General features: G+C 43.6%; 3 protein-coding genes across 4 annotated transcripts; all 3 read left to right on the top strand.

The window, feature by feature from the left end:
* The first annotated feature begins 1343 nt into the window (after window positions 1-1343).
* SRGN (serglycin) lies at window positions 1344-3103 on the top strand. The gene is made up of 3 exons (XM_065746342.1): window positions 1344-1519; window positions 2625-2772; window positions 2844-3103. The coding sequence occupies exons 1-3, from the start codon at window positions 1441-1443 to the stop codon at window positions 3034-3036; spliced, it is 420 nt and encodes a 139-aa protein (XP_065602414.1). The 5' UTR covers window positions 1344-1440; the 3' UTR covers window positions 3037-3103.
* Window positions 3104-3317: 214 nt separating this feature from the next.
* VPS26A (VPS26 retromer complex component A) lies at window positions 3318-10625 on the top strand. Of its 2 annotated transcripts, XM_065746321.1 has the most exons (9): window positions 3318-3394; window positions 4535-4684; window positions 6170-6242; window positions 7025-7181; window positions 7303-7467; window positions 7897-8003; window positions 9061-9129; window positions 9925-10067; window positions 10315-10625. In XM_065746321.1, exons 1-9 carry the CDS (start codon window positions 3392-3394, stop codon window positions 10426-10428), a joined length of 981 nt encoding a protein of 326 aa, XP_065602393.1. In that variant the 5' UTR covers window positions 3318-3391; the 3' UTR covers window positions 10429-10625. The 2 variants fall into 2 exon arrangements, with proteins under 2 accessions (XP_065602393.1, XP_065602394.1); XM_065746322.1 differs by lacking the exon at window positions 3318-3394 and having other exon boundaries at window positions 4552-4631.
* A 1681-nt stretch (window positions 10626-12306) lies between these two features.
* Window positions 12307-23957, top strand: SUPV3L1 (Suv3 like RNA helicase). The gene is made up of 15 exons (XM_065746280.1): window positions 12307-12545; window positions 14372-14449; window positions 14656-14763; window positions 16110-16224; window positions 16809-16977; window positions 17501-17612; window positions 17869-17946; window positions 18156-18247; window positions 19013-19193; window positions 19577-19670; window positions 20046-20265; window positions 20614-20694; window positions 21498-21674; window positions 22854-23002; window positions 23400-23957. Exons 1-15 carry the CDS (start codon window positions 12314-12316, stop codon window positions 23893-23895), a joined length of 2382 nt encoding a protein of 793 aa, XP_065602352.1. The 5' UTR covers window positions 12307-12313; the 3' UTR covers window positions 23896-23957.
* Window positions 23958-25648: the final 1691 nt, after the last annotated feature.

Genomic DNA, 25648 nt, shown 5'->3' with positions numbered 1-25648 from the left:
GTGTAGATAACAGCCTCACTCACGGGAACAGTGACCTGGCAGCAGTTGCGGTCTATCTGGTTTCTGAGCAGTTATGAAAGAGGAACTTCTTTATCAAGACCCCATCTGGGTGGGTGATGCCTTGCCCCTGCACATGGATATCATGCAGCTGCGAAGAGGAATTTTCCTGAGTGAAATTCCCTATTGTCAAGGGCAGGATCGAGGTCCTCATGCTGGGCATGGCATGGTGATGTAACACTTTGAAGCAAACTGTGAGATAAAAACAGCCCTGAGAAATATGACAAAGGAGCAGTACTTTGCTTAGTGACTATTTCCAGGCATTTTGTTCACCTCTGGAGGAGTCCTAGGTGTCTGTGCGAGCAGCCAGAGGCCCGGTGCTGAAGCAGCCCCCTCCTTCTCCCTGCCCCCAAATTAATGCCTTAGAAAAATGCAAAGCTCTTAATCTGCTTTACACATGATGGGAAAGCAGCAGCAGTGCTTCAGCACGGCAATGGCAAGAAATGCACTCTTCAACACTGATAGCTGTACAATGGCACGTTTTAAAGTTATTGTTCTGATACGGGGCAGCCTGTGTGCTGTTCCTCTGCCCACATGGGGACCGTGACCACGGAAAGTCAGAGGTGTGACGGCAGGGACCGCTTCCGTGCCCGCAGGCGCTGTTTGCTGCTGAGCACAGCCTCAAAAAAACAAAAGTGAGGAAAAAAACAAGAGAGTGGATGCTAAAAATATAAAGTAGAGAAGAAGTCTACAAATAACTGCTGCATGCATGTCTATCTCCACGTGGCACTTGGAGTCTCCAGTTTTTCCCTGCTGAAAAAAAAACCAATCCATGAAAGCACCTATTAAATGGCATGGATGCTCAGCCCCTTGTCTCACAGCGGATCCGCGGGAGCACCGAGGTGGGCGCATGGAAATTCACTGCTCACCAGAAGAACTTCCAGGACCTCGGTGGACTTTCCACCATGATAAACCGTCCCACCGCAATGCTGATGCTGCTGGCCGTGGTGCTGCGGATGCCGGCAGCGCGCTGGGGCTCGCATCGCTCCTGGGTTAACCCACTGGAAGCGGGACGAGTAAGAAAAGCCTACCGCTGCCGTAGCCTTCTTGTGCCTAACTAATTCTTGGCTAAACTCGAGCCTGGATGGTTGAATCCCAACGAGAAAGCTGCCAACACAAAAGCACAGTCGCCACGGGTTTGCCTCTCCCCGCAGCCAGCACCGGAGTGCAGATTTTGGTGCTGGGTGGGGGCTGGGGGGTTGGAGCACTGGGCTTTTCCGCCGATGTCTCACTTCAGTCAATCAGGAAACGGTGACGCAGGTTCATGGGTTGGGTTTGAGGTTTTGGAAACCTTGTCTAAAAGTCGGTTTCCTTGCCCTGCCGTGTTTCTGAAGCGCGAGGCCGTGGTGGAGGCTGGCAGGGAGTGGAGGAGCACCAGCCAACATGCAGCTCCCAGTCAGATGTAGCAGGAGGATTTTCCTGGCTGTTTGTGTAATCCTCTTTGTGGGATGCACAGCACAAGGTAACGCCGAGCGGTTGCTCTCTCTGCAATACTCTTTCTGGGCTAGGCAGAGTGGGCTGAGGAGGCGGCCTACAGATTGAAGGGAGAACATTGCAAACTGACTTTCTGGGAGGAATGAGGTGTGCTTAGGAAGCCTGCTTCGCTTGGGTTCTGTTTTCTGGAGGGAGAGTGGGAAGATAAGGTGCCTTCTGCAAGTAGAACGTTGCTGTGTCTCTCACTGGGCCCATACATAGGAGAAAAATGCCTTATTAAGCTACTCTGTGTATGCACACATCCCAAACGTGTATACATTTATCCAGCCCTTACTTAGGGGTCTGCTTATGTCCTGCTATTCCGTTATGCAGTTGCAGATTAAGCCTGTTGCAGTCCCCATGTCATAACTACTCTGGTCTCCAGACTACTTCTTGGGGGGAGGAAAGGAAACTGGGTGTAAGTGTGAGGAAACTGTATGGTTTATTTGGTATGAAAAGCATTGCAACACGCAGCACTAAAACAACGAAAAGGAAATGTTGATTCACGACGATGAGTGCCCTATGGAGTCATTTCTTGCAAAAGAGAAGCACTTACCAAGCATATGCTGGATAACTCTCTGCCAAACCAAGGCTGTGACAGTGAGAGGCTGTTTCTATCCTCAGGATGGCCTTTGAGATCTTGTCTGTAGCCTCAGTTCTGTGTAATGCTTATGTACAAAGCACTAGCTCACTGTTGTTTCTTCTTCTGTTGCTGGTATTACTCTTAATAGCGTGCTAAGAGAGGTAAATACAAGAGAAAGGAGAATATGCTGCGAAAGCAGTGGGAAATCCTCCCTGAGAGATTCATTTTTCTCTGGCAGAAGAGCGTAGGAGAAAGCTGCAAGTCACCTAGCTCATTACAGCAACGCACAGGGCAAAAGAGAACCGTAATTACAGGCAGATATCCACAAGGAAATGAGAAAAATTAGATGAAGCACTAGGACAGCGCGCCAGGGGGGTTGTGAAGAAATTAATTAAACGAAAGGAAGGATGGTCGCTCTGGTCCTTTGCGTAACGCTGGAGGCCTGTCTGCCAGCACCAAGCCCAGGCAGTGGGCTGGGGGAGCTTCGCTGAGCCAGGGCTGCTCTCTCCAGGTGCTCCCGCCCAGAGGGCACGGTACAAGCGGGTGCGATGCCGTCCCGACGCCTGGTCCCACAACTGCGTGGAGGAGACGGGGCCCTGGTTCCAGCTGCCCGACGGCGCGGCCAACAGGATCCTGCCGCCCTTGGCCAACCCGGCCCTGTAAGTGCGGGGCTCCTCGGGAGCGCGGCGGGGAGAGGGAAGCGGGCTTAGTGACGGCTCCGCTGTTTCAGGATGAAGAGGTACCAGGAGCTGGACGACGCCTTCCCGCTCTCCGAGGAGCAGTCGGGCTCGGGTTGGGACGCGGCTCCGGAGCCGGGCTCGGGCTCGGGGGCTGAGGCCGTGCCCGCTGCCCGGGTCGTGCGGCGCACGGAGCTGCCGGCAGAGCTGGGGCAGCGGCTGCAGGAAGAGGCCCTGCTGCCGTAGCACCTCGGCGCCATGACGGACAGTCCTCAAACCCCCCCAGCTCAATAAAGCTTTACGACCCTGGTGACTTTTGTGTACTTTATTCGAGCTCAGCCTCCCCCCGATGGGGCCGGGTCGAGGGGTAGGGAGGGGGTACCGCATCCCCAACGCAGCCCCGCCCCGTCACCACACGCCCCGTTCCCGCCCCTCCGCTGCGCATGCGCCGCCACAGCCCCTCCGGCTACGGGGCGCTGAGCTGAGGGGGCGGTCACGTGCTGCGGGGGGTGGGCGTGGCGTGGCGGCCCGGAGTGTCACATGACAGGGGCGCGGGCCGGCTGCTGGTGGCGCGCGGCGGTGGTGGCGGCGGGCACCGACCATGGTGAGTGGGGGCGGGGCGGCGGCCGTTAGCCGCCAACCGCTGTCCTGCGCGGGGTCGCGGTCCGGCCCGGGCGGTGCCTCGCTGCCCACCTGTGGCTGCGTGTGAGGAGAGCCGCCCCGACGGCCCTTTCCCGTCCTGCGGCGGGCGGTGCGGGGCCTACGGGCAGTAACAGGCAGTAACGGGCTGGCGGCCGGCTGGCTGCGCCGCGCGCCTCCGCCCTGCGGCGTTCCCTCTCCTCCCCGTGCACGCTTTCTCGTTCTGAGCCGAGGTTTCGTGGCCCTGTAGCAGCCGTGCGGCTGGAGCTAGGGCCACTTGCTATGTGGGCAAACGCGAAGCTGCTTTAGCCGCGTGTGAATGGCTGTTTTGCAGCTCCAAATCGCGCCACGTCTTGCAGCAAGTTGCTCAGCGTTCGCACTGCTGGGCAGTTGCATTCATAGCGTACTCTCTCTTATTTTGCTTCGAAATCTGAGGTTTTGGGTGTGTTTTTGCGTGACTGATGAAGTGAGAATGATGGTTACGTGTGCCACGTTCATACAGCTCAAGTGGGTGCCCTTATCCAGAACTGAGCATAGTTCTACAAACAAACCAACCAACCCAAGCCAATGAGCACTTAACAAATACAATCAACACATTGCCCTGAATTAGGGCAACCTGTTCTGCTTTAGTGCATCAAAGCAGATTGGTGCCTGGTTCTTAAGAAAAAATGTGGGATTGCGTATGGACCTTGTTGAGCTTCCACGGAGCACCTCCTCTGCTTTGCATTTGTTGTGAGAAATGTTTGAGCAAGGTCAAAGAGTGGTACTTGTTTGATAGCAGTCGAAAGTTTGTGCCTGGAAAGTGCTGTTGTTTGTCCTCACCTTACATTTAATGCTTGCAATGTATGAGTGTCTGGAGCAGTGTTACAGGTGAGTGTGAAACACCTGCTCTGTCTGATGGCAGAGTGGCATAGCTGAGGTAGGTCATGTGAAAAGTTGCTGTCTCCTGAACCTGTTGATGCTCTCTTTTGTTCCTTTGAGAATGACAGGGCATAGGAGGGTGTAGCACAAGTGTTTTCCCCCAGGTGTAGGGCACAGCTACTGGTACTACCACGTTTAAAATGGAGCATCCACTGGGAAGTAACTGAAGAATTCTCTATTGCAGAGTTTTCTTGGAGGCTTCTTTGGTCCTGTTTGTGAGATTGATGTTATTCTTAATGATGCAGAAACACGAAAAACAGCAGAGATGAAAACAGAAGATGGTAAAGTAGAAAAGCATTTTCTCTTCTACGATGGTGAATCTGTTTCAGGAAAGGTAACTTTTTGCTATTAATTACTGAACTGATTCTGTTGATAACACACAAACACACGTAGAAAATAAAAAGAAAACACATAAGCAAGAGCTGCCTTTTTGGGTTAGGCAGTTATTCACTGAGAAAACGCTATCTTCTTTTATCTGATTTTTCTTAACCAGAGTTATTCAGGGAACTGGGAATACTGAGCCTTTTCAATAGTTTGTTGTTTGTGATCTTTTCTGGTCATCTTGACTTTGTGAATCAGCTGCTTGTGTGACCACGTGCAGTCCTGTCATTACCTCTGACAAGAAAACTGTTCCAAACTAAACCCGCCCCCTTTCTTCCCTTTGACCTCCAAGATCTACAACTCCGTATGCGTATGAGTAATTTTTGGCTGGTGCAGCCAAGCTACTTTGCATACCCTGAAGCTAAGCCTTATGTTTCATGCCCTGAAGTGGTTTCTGGAAGTGCATCAGAGGAGCAGTGTGTTAAGTGCAGCTGGCTGTTGAGTCAACAAGAGTTTTTCTCAGTGGGGGTGAGGATTGTCAGGTGAGAAGTGAAGCAGGGATTGCCAGAGGGATTCCTCATCTTTCAATATACACTCATTGAGTTCTTGCCATCATTCTTGTTTTAGTAGAGCCATTCTCATTCTTTCAGTTAGGATTCACTTTTCCCCCCAGAAGCCTAGGTTCTGAGTTTGACTTCTAAATACCTACTTCAATCTTGACTGTCTGTTGCTAAGCATCTTCCTGCTCTTAAGTTGCCTCTCCATGTTAAGAGCTTGGTTCTCTGCAAAGGTCCTTAAAGGGATGTGAAACTCTCATAACACAGCCCTCAAACTGAGGGAACCAACTCGTGCATGTTTGCTGGCCTCCAGGCTTCTCACTTTGATCAGCAGCTCCTGAGAGGTGCCCGAGGGGCTCTGACAAACACAGTGGGATCAGGAGGCTTGAAAGAGCAGTAGTTTAGTGCTTCTTCCTTTCTTTTCACCACAGTGATTATCGTTCACTTAGGTTGCTTTCTACTCAGATATCAGCAATGTACTGGAGTTTAAGATACATAAATTTCTCTGGTAATAGCTGTCTACCGGAAACGCTGCATGTGCTTCGTACCCATGGAAACCAACATTGTGGAATCTGAGGTCTATTTTAGAAAATCAAATTCAAAAATCTTGGTAGTGGATGTTGTCATTTGTTGCTTTTGCATTGACTTCTGTAAACCATATACTTTACTTTCCCCTGAAGAAGGGGCTTATGTGCACATGACTTGAGAGGATTGAATCAGTTCTTTTTTGGACTTCCAAATGTGACTTGGAAGATGTTTTGAAATTCACTACCTTCATGCTTAATTTTAAAATCAACCATTTGACTTGATTCAAGCTCAGGTAATGGCATTGAGAAGATTTTCACAGGCATGTGGTAGTGTGTTTTTGTTTTTGCTAAGACCATGTATTAAGTGGAAATGTTGAACTTTTAACTCTTGCTTTTTTTTCCTTCCCTTTGTAGGTGAATATCTCTAAGCAGCATGGCAAGAGATTAGAACACCAAGGAATTAGAATTGAATTTGTAGGACAAATTGGTGAGTTTTGAAGCTATGAAGAGGATGCTAGGTTTGGTTATGGAAGTTTGCATATGTGGCTGCAGCACTTTGACTCCACTGTTATAACCCCATCGAGTCAGTGGCTGACAAGTAGCAAAGGGAGATTATATTCTACCCTTTTTAACCTAGTAATGAAATAATACATGCTAGTCAGAAAATCACAGTAATGTGTGCATGTGAGGGAGAATTGGGATGGCAAGTATTCTGTCTTGGACAGGCTAAGAATTTAAGAACCAAAGACTTCTCAAAACTGGTGGCCAATGGTGCACGTGGTTCAGCTTCATGTCTTTAGGTTTACTCATTTGTAACTTAGTCTCCCCTGAATGATGCTATTGTGAAAAGCTAACTCAAAGCGTTTAGGTCTTTTTTTCAGCTTGTATCTTTTGTATTTAAAGAGCTAAACCAAAATATCAGGTGTGCTAGACTTCTGAGATACAGTATTTAATTCTGTCTCTGAAGAAGAGATGTGGAAAAAAAAATGATGGGACAGCAGGGGTTAAAAACAGCTGCTGTACACTGACTTGTTTTAGTCTACCCTCTTGTAGCTGTGTGTGTTCTTTATCTGCCCTGATGTAGGATTTGCATTCTCTGAATTACTACAGTTAGATGTAGTGTGTCGTGAGTTTTATGTTTGTTTTTTTTCCTGGGGCTTTCTGTCATGATACAATTCAGAAATTCTCAAGGGAGTGAATTTAGAAGTGACACAAGCTGATGCTTTTTGTCCATGGAAACCTACTCTCCTTTGTCTCCCTCAACTGTAGAGCTCTTCAATGACAAGAGCAATACACATGAATTTGTCAACTTAGTGAAGGAACTTGCCTTACCTGGAGAACTGACCCAGAGCAGAAGCTATGACTTCGAATTCACGCAGGTTGAGAAGCCATATGAATCCTACATTGGTGCAAACGTCAGACTGAGGTTTGTTGCTGTTGGGTCTCTTCTCTCCTACCTGCAGGATATTTAATAATGTAGCAACTGCGCTGTCCCTCTTCTCCATGGTGCTGGATAATTCGGGCTAACTTTGTGGCTTTGTCCCTAGGTATTTTTTAAAAGTGACAATAGTGAGACGGCTGTCAGACATAGTGAAAGAATACGATCTCATTGTTCATCAGCTTGCTACATACCCAGATGTAAACAACTCCATTAAAATGGAAGTAGGCATTGAAGACTGTCTTCATATAGAATTTGAATACAATAAATCCAAGTAAGTGTGACTTAAATTGAAACATACAAATAAATACCTTGGGAGGAAAAGGTAGAATACAAAGTACTTGATAAACAAGCTGGCGTTGAGAGATTTGAAGTAATGACTATTATTCTGAGCTATTTGCTTTCTAATTACGATGGACTTTTCTGAGGAATCCTTGTCTGTTCTGCCTTCAGCACTAATGGGGAGCTCACTGCAGATATTTGTTTCTTTTGAATAAAGCTGCAGTACTCCATTTACTGGTACTGCAGTGATGGAAAGGTGCTAATTACACCAGTCTGGCTGAGATGCTTAGCTCGGTGGGGGAGTTATCTCTGAGCAAAAGGCAGATAAGCTAACTGTCTATGCAACTTATTTTGAAGAAGGTGTAAATGTAATGCTTGTTCTTTAATGAACCCCCCCCCCCCCTGTTCTTTTCTTTTAAAGGTATCACTTAAAGGACGTGATTGTTGGAAAAATTTATTTCCTCTTAGTGAGAATAAAAATTCAGCACATGGAGTTGCAGCTGATCAAAAAGGAGATTACTGGAATTGGTAAGAGAAACAAAATCCAAAGGAGATGGCAGCTGTTATGGTGACTGTGCCTTGGGCAGACTTGGAGAATGAAGTTGAAGCTTTGGCTGAACTGATGCTCAGTGTGCTTGTTTCTCCTAATGTTTGGCTAGCACTTGCAGCTTGTGCAAATTGTGCTTAACCCCTGAACAGTGCCACAGACTTTGAGACTTGGGCTAGCTCTACAAACTTGAACCACTCTAAGTAGAACTCATGTAGAAGTGCAGAAGAGCTTAAGCAGTCTTGATTTGATAATGAACAAAGGAAAAAGGAAAGAAATGCACCTTGAAGACAGCTTTGTGTCTGCAGAGGTGAACTGGTGAAGTGTGGCGTGAAATCTCCCTTCTACTATAGAAATGGCTCATTTTTCCATCAGCCTAAATGAGATATGATGGAAAACTTCAAGAGGTTTTTAAGGAGAAATAGTTGTATTATTGCTGACTGGGCTTGCATGCTGCTGGCATTAGGAAGGCAGTAAGAGGCTGTGGCTCATGACTTCCTATGTGACCGGGACCTTATTGAGTTGCTTGTGTGAAACCTACCTTCGTAGTTGTAGAGGAATGATAGGTACTTTATTTTGTCACCAAACTAGGTGGTCCTTCATCTTAAGTGTTGGTGAATGGCAGCTCTTGTGAAGACCTTTCAGGTTTTTAGTCTGACCATGGCCTACCAGTATCAGTTGCTAGTGCTGGCCACTGAATGGGGAAGTTTTACAAATCTTAATTTGTATGCTTGTCCCTTATTTAAAGCTTGTGTACTAAGGGCTTCCTTGTAGAGGCTGTAGCTTATGCTGTTGTGTCAGTGCTGGGAGGAGATACTAAGAAGTATCTTATTTTCTAGGAAAAATGGAATGCTTTTTCTTTCTCTTTCTTGCAAGGAAATGCTTTTGCTTGCTTTAAAATGTTGACTTAAAAACATTGAAAGGCAGAAAAATGAAGTGTGTAATTTCAGTGCTGCGGAGTAGAAATTGCTGTGATAAGACTTTGTAGATAGGTTTAAAAATGATGCCTGTGTTCTCAGTGAAGATTTGTTTTACCAGGACCCAGTACCACAACAGAGACTGAAACAATTGCCAAGTATGAAATAATGGATGGTGCACCAGTTAAAGGTAAATACTTGTGATACCATTTTGAAGAGTAAGTGTTCTGAGTTACAGTCATGTTTAAAAGAAAAAAAAAGCCAGGGGAAGAGCGACTTGTGTAAGCTTCTTTTGTAGAAACCGTTTTCCAATTGAGAACTGATGCTTTCATTGATATAAGGACTGGTGTCCTGGTAGTTCTTAAATTTATTTAGCATTGGAAATCCCTTGATTCATCAGTGTACCACTTTTGATTCAAGCCTGACTTCATGATTAACCGTTGAGAGTTCAAGATACGGTTTCATAGAATAACTTAGGTTGGAGAAGGCTTCTTAAGGTTGTCAAGTGTATTGTCTTGTACCTTTGATTTCACACTTAGCTCTGTGTTTGGTATGTGTGTTTTATTATCATTATTTTTAAACCAAACATCCTATATCTGAATACCTGCTGCTGACTTAGGGACTTGGACATCTGAGTGCTTGTAGGTGCTTTAGACAGCAGCAGAACTATAAAAGTGCTCTGGTAGCAAAAGGTGGTGTAACTTAGGCCCTGTCTAAGCATGATGATTAAATTTTAATGTAGACTCACACTTGTTTACTATTTGTGGGAGCTGGTGCTGGTAGTAAGTAGAAAAACCTTAAATGATCTGACACCTAATCAGCAAGTTGCTGGTGATAAGGCTGTTGCCCCAGTTGTTGGAAGTCTCTTCCCTTCTGTGGAAAAGAAAGGGCTTGGTGCTTGGGAAGTTGCCCTTATTTTGCGTAGATTCCAAAACTATTAATATTTTATAGTTTTCAGGAACTAATTGAAACTTTTCTCTTTAAGGTGAATCGATTCCTATAAGACTCTTCTTAGCAGGCTATGACCCAACTCCTACAATGAGAGATGTGAACAAGAAATTTTCAGTGAGGTACTTCTTAAATCTAGTGCTTGTGGATGAAGAAGACAGACGATACTTCAAACAACAGGTATGGTCTGGGTGGATCTTGCTGCAGATTTATGGGACTTTCTGCATGCTGCTTTGAATGTTCCACACGTTAGAAGCCAACTGTGCTTCATGTATGGTGTAAATATTTCTGCTGTGGAATGTGTTCAAATATGTACAGTAAATGCATATAAATATCTAAATCTAGATGTATAAAATGTGTAGAAATGTCTAATGGCACTACTGGCTTAGTGGTAAATTGTTTCAAAAGTGTCTGCTTCCTCAAATAGGAAATAATCCTATGGAGAAAAGCACCTGAGAAGCTGAGGAAACAACGAACAAACTTTCACCAGCGATTCGAATCTCCAGAATCACAAGCATCCGCTGAGCATCCTGAAATGTGAACTGGTATAAGGTGAAAAACTTTGCAGTGCTTCAGCAGGCTAAAGATGGCAGCAGCCTGTGGGAAAAGAAGGCCAAAATTCCCATTACAGCTGTCTTCCTTCATCTTACACTGCTGCATTTACCATACTACTAAAACGTTCTTCAGTTAAACATTCAAGTATGTATATACCTTTAAAATAAAGTGCTTTCTCAAACACTGGAACTTTCTTAAGCTATTTTATACTGCACATTTACTTTTATTTGACAACGTTATACGCACTTGGATATGCATAAGCTTAAATCTAGTTATTTCCATGCATGGTAGGCTGGTGTATTTGATTTTGCTGGTCACGATATAGGTAAAACCATTTCCCTTTTCATGTTTATTGCATGTCTTTTTCCAATGCTGCTTATTTGCTTTTGTTTTGTTTTGAAATGGCAGTAAGACAAATAACTAAATCACTCTAAAAAGGTTTGTGGACATGTCCTAAGGTTTCTAATTTCTACCTTAGACAGGGTTTAACTGAAGCTGCGTGTATATGCACTATAACTGGAGCCTTCAGACACCTGATCAAGGTTTCTAAGAAGCTTTGAATTTCAGTAGCAAAGAATGTTAGTAAATGTCTTTGCCCTCTGTCCCCTCAGTTCTCATTTTGCCATTCTTCTCTTAAGCCTTTCACCTGAGTCTCCCCTCACTATTGCGGTTTCATTGACCAGTAAATAAATGGCTTTGGAGATGTTCTCATGACTTCACCTTCAGGTGGTGAGTGGGTAAAGTATCTGAGTAATTCTAAACGCTGGTAACATTGATTATTTTGCAAATAACACAGTTACATGGTTCCTTGTGGTTTCCTGTTTCCACTTGATTCACAGTCTGTTTCCTCACCCTCCTCATGGGAGGAGCAAAATGTCCTCAGATCTTCTTCCTCGTCCACGTAGGTCTGTGAGGATGGTAAAATGTGCTTTTTGTACTCTTCTAGGAAGGCATTGTGAAGCCAGGCAAGCTTCAAAGTGACTGGAAGCTTGTCTAGCACAGCAGATTGTTTGTCTTGATCATCTCATATTTGTTTAGTGTTGGAAGAAGTAGCTTAAATAAGTTAGCCTTCATCAGTGAGCGTGTAGTCTGCTCGCAGACGTGGGGCTTAGGTGCACCACAAGGCCTGCTGTGTGGGAGGCTTCTTGCGCTCGTAGTTCACTTGGCCTTTCAACCAAGGCTTCTCGACTTCAGTGCAAGTGTCATTGGTAACCTTACTTTATGAGTAAGCAAATAATTGAATTACATTTCTGTAAACTCTTTTATTACTGTGGCACTTTGATAAAGCAAAGACTCCATGTACTATATGCTAGAATGCTTCTCTTCACGTGGGTATTTGAAAGAGAGCAAATTTAACTCCCTCATGTAAGTGCCTGTTCAGAAATTTAAAGTAAAAAATAAAGAGCCAAATATTTTCACGGTCACTTGCATGTACAAATCTGAAAATTATTCTGAGATATTTTGAAATGGATTGTATTTAACCAGCCTCAGATTGTGCTACCATGTATTATAAACAAGAAACATACTGAGCTGCTATTTGAATTATTAAAATAGCTGTATTCTCACTAAGCATCGGCTTGTCTTTGTGTGTGTGTGGAAGGGGGCGGGGGGCAGGGGCTGCAACCAGTGCCTCTTCTCTATCAAGAGGAAATGAGGTAGTCTATGGTAAATTGAGTGTTAATTTTGCACGTGATTTTCTTTTTTTTTCTTGTTTCAGAAGGGACGGGGAAGGCCTAGTGCGAAGGAGCGGGGTGGAGCGCACTCTGCCGCCGCCATGTTGGCGACCGGCGCTGGGCGCCCCGCGCATGCGCGGCGGAAGCGGGCGCCGCGTTGTGACGCGCTCCCTGCGCCGCCGCTGTCCTTCGCTGCCAATGAGGCGGTGCGCGTGGCCGCTGCTGCGGCTGTCGGCGCGCGCGGGGCTCGCCCTGCGTCATGGCGGGGCCGTCCGCGTCTGCCCCGCCGCCTCCTCATCCTCCTCATCCTCGGGCGGCGGCGGCTTGCGAGCCCCCGACACCTCCCTCTTCGTGCCCGTGCCGCTGAAGCCTGTTGAGGACGCGGCGGAGGAGGATGTGGGCGCCGAGCTCACGCGGCCCCTCGATAAGGGTGAGCTGGGCTCGGGCTGCGGGGGGAGGCCGGGCTGCCGAGGCGGCTGCGGCCAAAGCCCAGGGCGTGAAATAGCGGAGCTCTCTCACCTTGCTGTCGCCATGCAAACAAACGAGCCTGGATCAGAATTTGGGTGAACGTTGAGGGTTTCTAGGTCTGGGCCGTCGCTTCTACAAGCTTGTGTGTAGCTCTCAGTCAAGAATTATTAAGGTGTTTTCTTAGTTTTGTGCTTATTTTCGACTTCAGCCTTGGCAGGAAGTGAAACAGCATCTTCCTTAGGTGTTTCCTGTGTCCCTTTTCTGCCTGCTGCTCAGGGCTGGGCCGGGTTGCTATCCTTGGTCACTTGTGAAGTCGGGAACGAGCTTCTGCCCCTCTCACTGCTTGCTGACGCCAAGTACACGGTGTAAGAGAATGCTTTCAGTTTTGTTTACATGTTTTCTTAATTAAATATTCTGCTAGAGCATTACTTTCATTTATCCCAGTTATAGGAAGCACGGAAAGCGATCTCTGTTTATTTGTGGCTTCCTCATGAAGGAGAGCAGAGGGCTGTGCTGAGCTCTGCTCTCTGGTGACCAATGGCAAAGCTCAAAGGGACAGCATGGAGCAGAGGAAGGTCAGGCTAAACATCAGGAAAAGGTTCTTCACCAGACAAGGATGCTAGAACAGCCTTCCTAGGGTCACAGCACTGAGCTTGTCTGAGTCCAAGAAGCATCTGTATGATGCTCTCAGATGTATGGTCTGATCTTTGGGGTAATCCGTTGTGGAGCTAGGAGTTGGAATTGCTGATCGTTTTGAACAGAAAAATTTACTGTATGAGAGACCAGGACATTGTCACGTAGCTTCACAGTTAAAGATAAAGTTGATTTGGAGCTGTAATGCTCAGTCAGCACACTGGAAGTCAGTTGAATGTCTTCAGCTGTCAGACCATGGGTATATGCTTGCTAACGAGAGGTGGGAGCTGAGAAAGGTGGGATGTTGTCTGCAGTTTGTGCATCAGAAACAAGAGATGCCTGAATGAGTGGATTGGTTGGTTGGTTGCTTGGATTAGACCACATAAATCTAATTGGAAAATAGTGCTGAGAAATCAATAATACTCAAATAACTGAAGAATGGCAGCTAAAATAGTGTTCTAAGATGAGAAAATGTTTGAGAGAAGGAATTCTTAAAACAGGAGTGAACGGTAGGAAGGGTAATTAGTGACTGAGGTAGGATGTGTCTCCTGAGTGTCTATCCTGGTTGCTAGTTGTTGTGGCAGACATAGTTATGACTGTGTGCATTAGGTTAAGCTACTGTGGCCATACCCTAGTTAATTTCTAATGGCAGCATCATTTTGTTTGGATAGACCCCATTTTTAAGATAAATCTTTGTGCTTAGGAAGGATCATGACCTTGGGTGTGTAGAGCTGCGATGGTCCTAATGTCATGTTGCCTTGGATAGTGACAAATGTTCTGATAGTGACCTTTTCATCTTGCTGTAAAGGCCAGCAGGTTGTGAGTTCAGATACGTCTGATGTCATGTTAACTGTTGTCCCTTCCTACAGAGGCTTTGCAGAACTCCTCGTTCTTTCTCCTACTGTGGTGTTTTCCAATCTGTCTTTGTTTTCCTGGGCCTCTGATGAAGATATGGATGGCTGTGTTGTAACGTTTGCCTGCTGATACCAGCCTTGGTCTTGCTCAGTTAGATGTGTGAGCACTCTAGAAGTAGTATCCAGGCTGTAGTTGGAAATCCATTCATGACACTGTGCGGGGAATGGGATGTAGCCACCACTCTTAGGCTTTTGTCTCTGGCTGGAATGGAGCAAGCTACAACGTCTTCTTTTTCTGCAGGTGAAGTTCTGAAAAATTTAAATAAGTTCTACAAGAGAAAAGAAATCCAAAGGCTAGGAACAGAAAATGGATTAGATGGTAAGAAAATGGTCTAAGATTTTCTTCTACATGAAATCTGTTTTTATTTGGATATGGTTATTAGTAGATTGGATCTTTCATAACCTTTAATTTACTTGCCACGTTTCATGTGAAGGAATAGGTTTTTAGTGGACCACTTCAGTGTTTTGTTCACAAAGATGATGTTGCAGTCCTGCTCACGTGCAGTTCTTCACTATCTTTTGCAGCTCGCCTGTTTCACCAAGCCTTTATAAGCTTTAGGAAATACATCATGGAATCCGGTTCTGTGAGTGCTGATTTGCATATTATTCTCAGTGATATATGCTGTGGTGCAGGTAAGTATCTGGAATGCTTGTATGATAAAAGTGTGCATTTTGTTTTCCTGGTTTTGATCTCTGTACTCACTCACCTATCTGTGAACCCCCCTACCGTGCTGTAAAAGAGGCTCAAAGATCACTGCTTCCTCTTTAGAAATATCTGTGCCCCTCCTGTAGGACATTCGGAAATGGGAACAAAAGAGGAGGGGGTGTTAGCAAGTGGAAGCCCATTGCTTTATAGCAACTGTTCCTTGCTGAGATGAAAACTGCGCTGTTGGAAGCATTCCTTTGTCACTAGGGGGCACTTTGAGAGCTTTCTCCTGCCCAGGTGGCTTGAGAAACGGGAACACAGCTCCGTGACTGCTTTCTGTTTCTTGTGAAATCATAGAATGGTTTGGGTTGGAGGAGACCTTTAAGATCATGTAGTTCCAACCCCCTGCTGTAGGCAGGGACACCTCTCACCAGACCAGGTTGCTCACAGCCCCATCCAGCCTGGCCTTGAGTGCTTCCAGGGAGGGGGCAACCATGACCTCTCTGGGCAGCCTGTCCCAGTGTCTCACCACTTTCATGGTAAAGAATTTCTTCCTAATATCTACTCCAGATATACCCTTTTCCGGATTGAAATAATTTCCTCTCATCCTGTAGTAGTAGAAAGTGTTGCTTGTTTGCTTGCTTGCTTGCTGCATTATGTGTTGTAATTAACAGCACTTAACCAAGGGTCCGTGCTAGCTGGTAATAGTAGAAACAGCTTTCTCCAGAGTTTGAATTTAAGAACTTTAGCACGGTGTGTTTTTAATGATAGTAATTTAAGACCTCATGTCTGCTCTGCAAGCATTCAGAATGGTAAATGGTGAACTTGGATCTCTTTTCTGAATTGATCTTTCATTTTTGATTTATATTTTACTCACCTAGGGATTGGGGTGTCAAAATTCTGAAACAGGAACTTGAGTCTTTGTGGCTTTGGGAAGCTACAAACTCTTCTGGAGGTCCTCTGCTTTTCTCTATTTATTGACAAACACATTCTGGAAGTGCAGTCTCATCTCAAGGCAGCACGTGAATCTAGGGAGAAAAGACTCAAATCTTCTTAGGACAGACAGAATTATTTCTCCTCCTGCTTTTTTCGTAGCTTCTTATGTAGAAGTTCTCTAGTCTTGAAGACTAGCAAGAGCGAATTAACTGAACTGAGATATTTTTTCATGCTGTGAGCTCACGTACTCATGTTAGCTTTCCTTTTTCTATAGAGCCAGAAGCTGAAAGTCTCACACATAAGTGTGTGGTGGAAGTAGCACTGAGTTCTTTCAGAATGTGTTATGAAGACACTAGCCTTCAGACAAACACATAAACTTAAAGTGTTTGTCTTCTAGGTCACGTGGATGATCTCTTTCCATTTTTCTTGCGACACGCAAAGCAGATCTTTCCGATGCTGGACTGTATGGATGATCTGCGCAAGATCAGTGATTTAAGGCTGCCACCCAACTGGTCAGTGAGTTTAAGTGATTGTGATGTTCCTTTTCTTAGTGACTTAGAATATCAAAATCTGTGGACTAACGTTTTTTGATGTATGTTTGCATTATGTTTTCAGTTTCGTTTCCCTGTTTTTACAGTGGCTTGTGTCGGAAATTCTTACCCATGTTGCAAGATATATTGCAATCAATTAGAAGGAAAATGTGGTTATATCAGTTATGAAAGTAACTGAGTTGACACTGGCTCTTCAGAGAGCTGTCTTTTGTCTGTTTCTAGGAGTTAGTATGTTGGAATGTTAAAATGCTAATGTACCCAAAGAGGGAGTCCGTAGTAGTGGGAGTCATTTTGAACACGATGTGTAAAATTAAATCTAAATGTTAGAGAGCATTGTATGATAAGTGCAACGAATGTAAGACATGGGAACCTCTTTATACTGAATGTTTTTGATAACTTGATCTTTCTGTTTTCAACCAACTGAAGTCTTTGTTTAAGCTTTCAAATAAATATTTAATAATAAATGTTTAGGAATTTTATCTAAATCGCTATTCAGAACATCAGATAGAGGTTCAACAGATCTTTTTTTTGTGTGTATGTTTTAGGTATCCAGAAGCCAGGGCTATTCAGAGAAAGATAATTTTCCATGCTGGCCCTACAAATAGTGGAAAAACGTACCATGCTATCCAGAGATTTTTGTCAGCAAAATCTGGAATATACTGTGGTCCACTAAAACTTCTGGCTCATGAGATCTTCCAAAAGAGTAATGCTGCTGTCAGTATGTTATATTATTTTTTCCATACCCTTAGCATTGGAATAGTCTCCTGAATGCATGTTTGTTAAGTGTTGTAACTGCTTAAAGTAGTCCACAAAGCACCTAAAACAGTGCTTTTGGCAAACCTGTACCAGTGTCAGTTCCCAGCAGTCATTTCACCTTTAGGCAGAGTGGAACATCACTTTCTCTAAAGCCTAAGTGGTGTTGTCATCCCTGTAACCTGCATTCATTGTCTGTTGGTATTTTCTCTCACTTGGTTCAGCCTGGTTGTACTGTTAACTGTAAGATGTAATTTCTTGCAGAAATGGAGGAGGACGTCCAATTAAAGATTCTGCCTTTTCATTATGCCCTTTGGTTCAGTAGGGCTTAACTATAGGGCACAGGTCTCAAAATGCCTTGCAGTTATTTTCTGGATAGCTTCCAGAATACTTAGAAGCTGCTTAAAGAAACCGATACCTTTCCCCTTTGGGAAGATTATACTGTAATGAAGAAATTTAACGTGAGTTTTCTGAATTCCTGTAGAACGTGCCATGTGATTTGGTGACAGGAGAAGAGCGTGTGTTTGCCAGTGAAGATGCCAGACAAGCTTCTCATATTGCTTGTACCATTGAAATGTGCAGCACAAACACACCTTGTACGTATACTCAGTTGTTTCACTGACTTTTATGGGAGATCTTTGTTATTGCTGGGACTCTGTGAGGTAGCACAGCTATTCCTTTTCACTCCTGTTGGAATGATTTCTGTACTGTTAGAGCAGTTTCAGTAAAACCTGGATCATCTTAGTGTAGCATTTCTGGTGGTGGAGGTTTAGCTTGATTTCAGCAATGTGTTTTGGGAAGGATTTGTGAGCAGTTCCTTGATGCATCCATTTTGTTTGTTTCATTTTTAAGATGAGGTTGCTGTGATTGATGAAATTCAGATGATCAGAGATCCTGCCAGAGGATGGGCTTGGACAAGAGCTCTTCTGGGTAAGCTTGATAGTGTTGACGGTTAACTTTTGCTCATGGATAGGTATAACTAATGACAGTAGTTTTGAATTAAATGTGAGGTGAAATGTGTAGTCCTCAATGTGGTTAGCTGCAAAATGTAGTTCTTGGGTAACTGTTTATGTCAGCCAATCTGCTGTTGGATATAAATGTGTAACATTTCACGTTTTGTTTCACTGGGTCTTGTTTAGGACTCTGTGCAGAAGAAATCCATGTTTGTGGGGAAGGTGCTGCCATTGATTTGGTGACAGAGCTCATGTACACTACAGGGGAGGAGGTTGAGGTGAGCTTTTTAGTTCTGTGAAGTTATGGATAGAACATCAAGTTCTTCTTGCTGGGAAAACAGACAAACATGGGCTCTTGTCTGGGATACCACTGATCAAACTGACTCTTGCAGTTGTCATTGTTAAAATGTTTCTCAATTCCTAGAAACTGAAGGAAATGTTATAAATTGTATTCTTTTTCTTATTGTCTTGAAGAAAGGCAGTCACTTTGCTGAATTCTCCGTAGGGAATGCTGCAGCTCTGTGCTGGTTTTCTTTGCAGTTCTGTTCTTCCTAGATTGAATTATTTCCCTCATATTGCTTAGGTTACTTGATCTGTTGATAGTTTTTCTCGATACGGTGGGAAAAAGAGTTAAAAGAGCTTTCATCTCTAGAAGAAAGCGATTGAAAAATCTGAGACCAGAATTTCCTATTGTAAAAGCTGCTGTCTTCCTTTATGAACCCTATTAAAACCAACACAATTTGATCCTAAGAGAATCCAGCCTGCATCATTTCCAATTGTTACGTAGTCTGTGTATTTCTTCGCTTTAATCTAGTTGACATGTAAAGATGTGTAGCCTGTGTGTTTCTTGAAAGGGCCTTATGGTTCTCAGCTTGAGAAATGCTGCAGATACATAATTGAGCCTTTTTACCAGTAGTCATTTGAAGAGATAATTACTGTCCCTCAGTCTTACAGTCAGTTAGGATGGCAACTTTGCTGTACGATCTTCCAGAGGAATTTTTCATCTAAAATCATGTTATCTTTGATAACTCCTTTGATTCTAGGTCCGAAACTACAAGAGACTCACTCCTCTTACTGTGCTGGATTATGCCTTAGAGTCTTTAGATAACCTTCAGCCTGGGGACTGCATTGTTTGTTTCAGTAAGAATGACATCTATTCCGTCAGTCGACAGATTGAAGCTAGAGGATTAGAATGTGCTGTCATATATGGCAGTCTGCCACCAGGTAAAGCACTCTTATTTTTAAGAGAATCTTCTGATTTTGCTGCTTTTGAAGAAAAACTTGTCAAATGAAGTTTTAGTTGCATGTAAGTATAGTGAGAGAAAGGCTTTTGTTATCTGATGTTGTAATCTTGATGTTAGACATTTTATTATGTACCATATTATTACTTAATATTGTTCCTTATATAGGCTTAATTAAATTAAGTCTATCAACAGCTCTGAGAATGGTTTACATCTCCCCTGTCCCTCTACTCTCAACCACAGTCAAATACCAACCAAATAAAAAGTTTTTTTCTCAACTTATTTTTAAGTCATCAATCTTAGAGATATGCTGTATTTGTTTCATAGAAGAGTTTGCTATGTGAAATTTCTGTCATTCTGCTTTAGGAACAAAACTTGAACAGGCAAAGAAATTCAACGATCCCAATGACCCATGCAAAATTCTAGTTGCTACAGATGCCATTGGAATGGGACTCAATTTGTAAGTACTCTGGATGGGTCATAGTATCAGTTTTTTGGGAATCTTAATACCTGCATTAATTTCCTCACTTCTGCAGAAGTTTAGATTGGATGTCATGAAAGATTTCTTCACAGAGTGGCTGAGCATTGGAACAGGCTGCTCAGGGAGGGTGTGGAGTTGCCATCCCTGGAGATAGTTAGGAGATGTGTGGATGTGATGCTAAGGGACACAGTTTAGCAGTGTCCTTTTGAATATGATGTGTTCCTAAGTAGTGTCTGTAGCCACTTATTTACAGGAGAAGCAGCCTTAAGAAAATGAATCTTTCTTCTGTGGTAGGTTATATAGTGGAATTGGTTTGCAAAAGGATTCCTCTCTGGTTTTGTTCGTATATTTCAGGTGTATAAAAAGAATAATTTTTAACTCAATAGTAAAGCCAACTGTCAATGAAAAAGGAGAGAAGGAAATAGATTCAATTACAACCTCTCAGGCTCTACAAATAGCAGGCCGAGCTGGGCGTTTTGGCTCATCTTTCAAGCAAGGAGAAGTCACTACAATGCACCGTGATGACCTGCTGCAGCTGAAGGAGATCTTGAGCGAATCTGTGCCCCCTGTGAAGGTGAGAAGCTCACTACCTGGTTTGTACAGACGTGCTCCAGACAAACACATTTTCTTTGTGTCTACTTATAACTTTGTAGTAAAACTGAATTGTGTCATGCTGCAGTGACCTGGAATTTAGGGCCTGTCTGGAAACCTGCAGTATTTTCAGTTAGATTAGAACTGCTTATATTTTTAAGAATTAAAAGCTCAGACATGGAAGGTTTTAAGTTCCAGATAAGTGTGCTCTGAACACGGGACTCTGTAGAGTGCTTTGGACTTTTGTCTTTCTAGGTCTTGTATCTGATGCACTATCATAAGAACTAGGCTGAGAATTAACAGTAAACGTTGTCTTTCTTTTTCCTTTTAGGCTGCTGGCCTACATCCTACTCCGGAGCAAATAGAAATGTTTGCTTATCATCTCCCTGATGCCACTCTATCTAATCTAATTGTAAGAACAATCAAAATTATTAGCTTTCATATCATTGTTCATTGGCACTGTTTTCTTAGAAACCAGTGCTTTAGGATGGTGACAGCTTGTAAGGCACGTGTTGTTTTTTGACGATACAGTGTTACATAGTCAAGTATACAGTTTCTGACCTAGAAGTAAAAGGTGATACTTGAAGACCTCCTGGTGGAAGATTTAGGCTGGTAGAGTAACAGTAGACTCAAAATCTCTTTCTTGGCTAGCTTATAAGTACTGAATTTTAGTTTTAAAAAAAAAGAGCCTGTTGTTGATCTCTTCAAGTATTCAGTCACATGTCTTGATAAGAAGCTCAGTGCTTTTCTAAAGAACTTAAAAAAAACCCAAAAACTTCAGAAGCTATACACTAGAGAAACTAGTCTTGTGGGCACATAGCAGCACCATGGCATCTCTTATTTCTGCAAACCTTGGATAATTGTCAGGTATTCTTTGAACTCCTCTGTTGCAACATCATATTTATCTTTTGATTCCTTCCTTCCTAAAATAGATCTGCTCCTGGCATTAGCCTAAAAATAGCTCAGTTGTTGATTTTTTTGTACTGTAAAGTTAGCTTTTTGTGCCATGCAAAGTGACAAACCTGGAAGTAATTGATTTTTATGATAGTATTCTCTGTAGCTCTGTATTCTTCTGATCCTCGTACCCCTTCCCTCCTCCCTTTGAAAATTTATTACTGTGGATTAAACGTGATATTTATTTTTTTTTATTTTAATAAAAAGTTTGACGACTCTTCCCTGTAATAACAGCCTCTTTGTTTGATGATGTTCTCACAGGATATTTTTGTGAGCCTCTCACAAGTTGATGGGCTTTACTTTGTCTGCAACATTGACGACTTCAAATTTCTAGCAGATATGATTCAGCACATTCCACTGAATTTGCGATCACGTTACGTCTTCTGCACTGCACCCTTGAATAGAAAAGAGCCTTTTGTGTGTACCACGTTGCTGAAGGTCAGTTATTGTTTTTTGCTCAGAAAATGTCAACTTTATTTTAGACTAAGCATATTGCGGTGTAGTGAGCTGCTGCATTTATTGTGAGTTCTGTCATGAGGTCAGTTGAGAGCTTTCTTAATCCTTCATTCTGGTCATAAAAAATAGTCCTTAAAAAACGAAGTGACACTAATTCAAGGAGTTAGCTTGTCAGCAACCCAAGAGAACGTGGGATTTAACATGGTGGTTGATCTTAAGACACAGTTATGTCAATCCCACAAGTGAAATACTGTGAATTTGATGTCAGAATTGCATCAATTCAGTTTTCAGGCTTGGATAAACTCTTTTCCCCATTGCTAGGCCAAAAAAAACCTCCTGGTATTAGTTAGCTAGGAACTAGCTATGCCAAATCATCAGTGCTCCTTAAGGTTTTTTTTCTTTTTAATTTGAATCTTATTTGTCTTGTTTATCTGCTAGTAGAAGAGCTGAGATGTCTATGTTTCAGAAGGGCTGTTATTGCAGATTAATCTGCTTGGGTTGTGATTAGTGTCCTTCCTAAGTCAAGGGAGATAATTAATACAATTTTCTCAACCTTGAAGATTCTGAAATAAGATAATTAAAAGAAGAAGAGCAAGAGGAGTAGAAAAGACAAAGTCTGTCTGTTCTGCTAGATGAAATCATATATCTCCAGTGTTACATTTTTCTGGATAGCTCTGTACTTCTGCAGCTTAACTCTGTGCATGGCCCATGGACAAATTGCGTTAATGAGGTCTGGGAAAGAGGTGACTCCTGGGTTGAGTAATTAAGTAAAAGAATGTCTGGCATTTTGGCTGCATAAAACAAAGCAGGTATTTTCTGGAGTATTGGATGCAGACTCAAGGGAATTTACTTCACTGGGACTACTTTGGTTAGTGGCTGCTTCTTTGATAATAAAGTGGCATGAAAGCATTATCTAGGAGCAGATTATAGTACTGAGTCTTCATTCATTTGTATGCTCTGAGGGTTACAGTGCACCTTTGCTAGACTGTGGCTATGGAACTACAAGTGGACGTTCTGTCAGTTATGAGATTTGTAAATGGCCTGTTTGTTTATAGGTTGAGTGAATAATACAACTGGTTTCAGAAACAATAGTGACTTCATTTCTTCTCGTATGACTAACTGCGGATTTCATTGAATTTTTTTTTCCTTCCCTCCCCCCAGTTTGCAAGACAGTTCAGTAGAAATGAGCCTCTGACATTTGACTGGCTCTGTCAACACACCAAGTGGCCACTAGCCCCGCCAAAGAACATCAAGGAGCTGGTACATCTTGAAGCTGTTCATGATGTTTTTGACCTCTATCTGTGGTTAAGGTATTGACTATATGCTTGAGAATCACTTTTTTTCTGCTAATATTTATGATGTATAGTCCTAGAAAAGAAGTGTCTTCTCAGCCAGTGTGTTTGTGGTGCACTGTGGGCTCATTTATGGCCTTTGAAGATCTGGAGAAATGCTGATGTAACTGTGTTGTGAGAACAAGTCATGGGTTCTGCAGAGAACAGTTTGTGGCTGGCAGAGAGGGAAGTTAGGAGCAAAGGGATCCTGGACTGCAGCATCAGAAATACTGCTTAAAATACAGTGATCTTCCCATGCAACATGTAATATATTTTCTTTTTTACATAACATAGTACATGTCTCTTTTTTTGGCCCCAGTCAGCAGTCCTTTAATGTGAAGGTTTGATTGTATGTTGTTGTGTTCCACCTCTTCAGTTACCGCTTCATGGATATGTTCCCTGATGCTGTCCTCGTACGGGATATTCAGAAAAAACTAGACGACGTTATACAAACTGGTGTCTGCAACATCACCAAGCTGATCCGAGCTTCCCAATCTGGTGCTGCTTTTGGAGCAGCAGAAGTTATGTCAGAAGGCTTTCCTCTTTCAAGGACTAATAGAGATGCGAGGACGGTTTCAGACCATCGTGATGCAAAATCCTCAGAGCCGCTCTCCTTTGCACTGGAGGTTCCAGGGGAAAGAAGAACAAAGAGCTTGAGAGCCTCTCGGTCTGCCACGAGGCAGGAGGATCTGAGAAGCCATGGACGTGGATCTCTTGCTGACAAGTTGCTGCGTGAAGGACTTCTAACAAAAGAGATGCTGAGACAGCTGGAGAGCGAGTGGCAGGATCAGCGCAGGAGCGGTAGATACGGCCTCGCCTCAAAAAGAAGTGACCAGAGTAGTTCAAAGGAAATGGGAAAAAAGAAAAAATAGGATCCGCGTCCTGGTTCTGTTTAGTTTTTATTCATAAAATAAAATACTATTTTAATAACTTCTTTGGCATTTCATGTTTGCGCTGATGCAGCTCCTTGATGTTTTTCCCCCGCTTGTGTCCTGAACGTGAAGCATTCAGAGAAGTACACTCATGTAGGCCCAGAGGCTGTACCTTTGCTTTTACCAGTCTGCTGTACACGGCGTTCAGCAACGGCGTATGATATTCTGCTCTGTGAACATTTCAGCCTGATGACTTCTTGAAAGATATCCTCACATCATTAATAAACATCAGATATTTCACCGGTAACGAATTAGCCACTCATTCCATACCTTCTCAAAGGGCAGAGTTTAGCAGATAACAAACAGATAACAAACAACCTGGCAGGAAATTTGGTCAGAATGGTGATAAGAGTCATGTGTTTCTAACCTTTGTGTCTTGTGAAAATGTGGGAGGAGGCAAAAAACATTTGTGTTAGTGCTTGGGGGGAATGGTTAAATTCTGGTCATTTTTAGGTAAATTCTGTCGTGTGAAGGGTAATTACACCTATCCTTGCTCTTTGAATTTTATTCTTTTTGCTACACATCAATTCAAGCAAGTTTTGGAGGGGAAAAAAATTGTGTGATGATTTTTGGGGGCAACACAGCACCAGGCTCTGCTTCTTTCACTCACGTACATGTGCTCTGTTGCCCTGGCATATGTTTGTAGTGGAAGCAAGCCCATGAGCTCTCGGTAGAGGTAATGGGAAGTGGAAAGGGTAGGGTGCAGAAGCTGCAGTGTGTATCCACAGAAGGGGATTACAGGTCTAGCACATTGCTGTGGCTGCATGGGGACAGATGTGCTGCAGCAGTTGTGTGTGTGCTGACAGTTTCTCACAGCTGTTTTCAGTGTATTACACACTCACTTTCCCTGTCATTTACTGAAATGCAAGCAATGCAGAAATGTTGCTAGTCTGTGTGATTTCATGCTGATTTCAGTGCCAAACCATTGTAGAGGGAAATATTCCTGTTCTCCTGCAAAGCCCCATCTTCCTTTCCTCCTCCAGGTTAAAAATAAGCAGCTCCATGTGTATGGCAGTGGCCATGCACATGGTGTGCGTTTTCTGGCTTGGGGATGAGCAATTCTGCTTTGCTTCCCAGATTCATGGCAGGCTTTGCTTGAACACAGCACAGCCTGCACAAGAGCGCAACACTTGTGTGGGCATGAGTCCCCTCTTCTTTCCCCTGTGCCTGTAGGTGTGGGTTGCAGGAGGCTCACGTTGCCCCGTGGGTTGCTTCTAGACTGTTTTGATGAATGTACTCTTTAATTGGATGTATGGCTGCTTGTGAGTATATATTTTGAGCAAGGAAAGAGTGGCTGGGACTGGAGGTGTAAGCCAGTCTTGCAATAAGGAAGCAAAATGCCTATAAGCATTCTTTTTTGTATTTTGGTGAGATTAGTGCTTGGCTTAACTCATGGCTTGTTTCCATAGTGACTCCATAGTAACTGTTACAAGAGCTCTGAAGTGTATTCAGGCGTTTCCAGGCTGACTTTTTACTGAAGTTTTCTTTTCTTCTGAGCTAATGATGTGATTGTCATTGGCTGCCATTAGTGTGGCTGCCAAAAGGGTCCCACGTGGTTAATCTGGACTGGTGTGGTGCAGAGGTAACACACGCTGCACGCTATGGACATTGTGTGTTTGACAGTGCTTGCTGCCAGCTCCGTAACACTCGGCTCTTCAAGACCCTTTTCCAGTGGTGTCTGCTACAGAAAGAA

This window comes from Cyrtonyx montezumae, unplaced genomic scaffold (assembly GCF_038088225.1).
Source record: "Cyrtonyx montezumae isolate F1298 unplaced genomic scaffold, pur_monq_1.0 scaffold_4, whole genome shotgun sequence".
Classification (NCBI taxonomy): domain Eukaryota; kingdom Metazoa; phylum Chordata; class Aves; order Galliformes; family Odontophoridae; genus Cyrtonyx; species Cyrtonyx montezumae.
Note: the sequence above shows the minus strand (reverse complement) of the source record. Positions and strands in the feature narration are given on the sequence as shown.

What these genes read in the sequence shown, in the direction of transcription:
- SRGN (XM_065746342.1), top strand. Translation starts at nt 1,441, where the DNA reads ATGCAGCTCCCAGTCAGATGTAGCAGGAGGATTTTCCTGGCTGTTTGT. An exon ending in TGTGGGATGCACAGCACAAG is followed by an intron (nt 1,520 to 2,624) that starts GTAACGCCGAGC and finishes TGCTCTCTCCAG; the next exon opens with GTGCTCCCGCCCAGAGGGCA. An exon ending in CCCTTGGCCAACCCGGCCCT is followed by an intron (nt 2,773 to 2,843) that starts GTAAGTGCGGGG and finishes CCGCTGTTTCAG; the next exon opens with GATGAAGAGGTACCAGGAGC.
- VPS26A (XM_065746321.1), top strand. An exon ending in TTTGAATACAATAAATCCAA is followed by an intron (nt 7,468 to 7,896) that starts GTAAGTGTGACT and finishes TTTCTTTTAAAG; the next exon opens with GTATCACTTAAAGGACGTGA. An exon ending in GGATGGTGCACCAGTTAAAG is followed by an intron (nt 9,130 to 9,924) that starts GTAAATACTTGT and finishes TTTCTCTTTAAG; the next exon opens with GTGAATCGATTCCTATAAGA.
- SUPV3L1 (XM_065746280.1), top strand. Translation starts at nt 12,314, where the DNA reads ATGAGGCGGTGCGCGTGGCCGCTGCTGCGGCTGTCGGCGCGCGCGGGG. An exon ending in AACAGAAAATGGATTAGATG is followed by an intron (nt 14,450 to 14,655) that starts GTAAGAAAATGG and finishes TATCTTTTGCAG; the next exon opens with CTCGCCTGTTTCACCAAGCC. An exon ending in TTGGACAAGAGCTCTTCTGG is followed by an intron (nt 17,947 to 18,155) that starts GTAAGCTTGATA and finishes GGTCTTGTTTAG; the next exon opens with GACTCTGTGCAGAAGAAATC.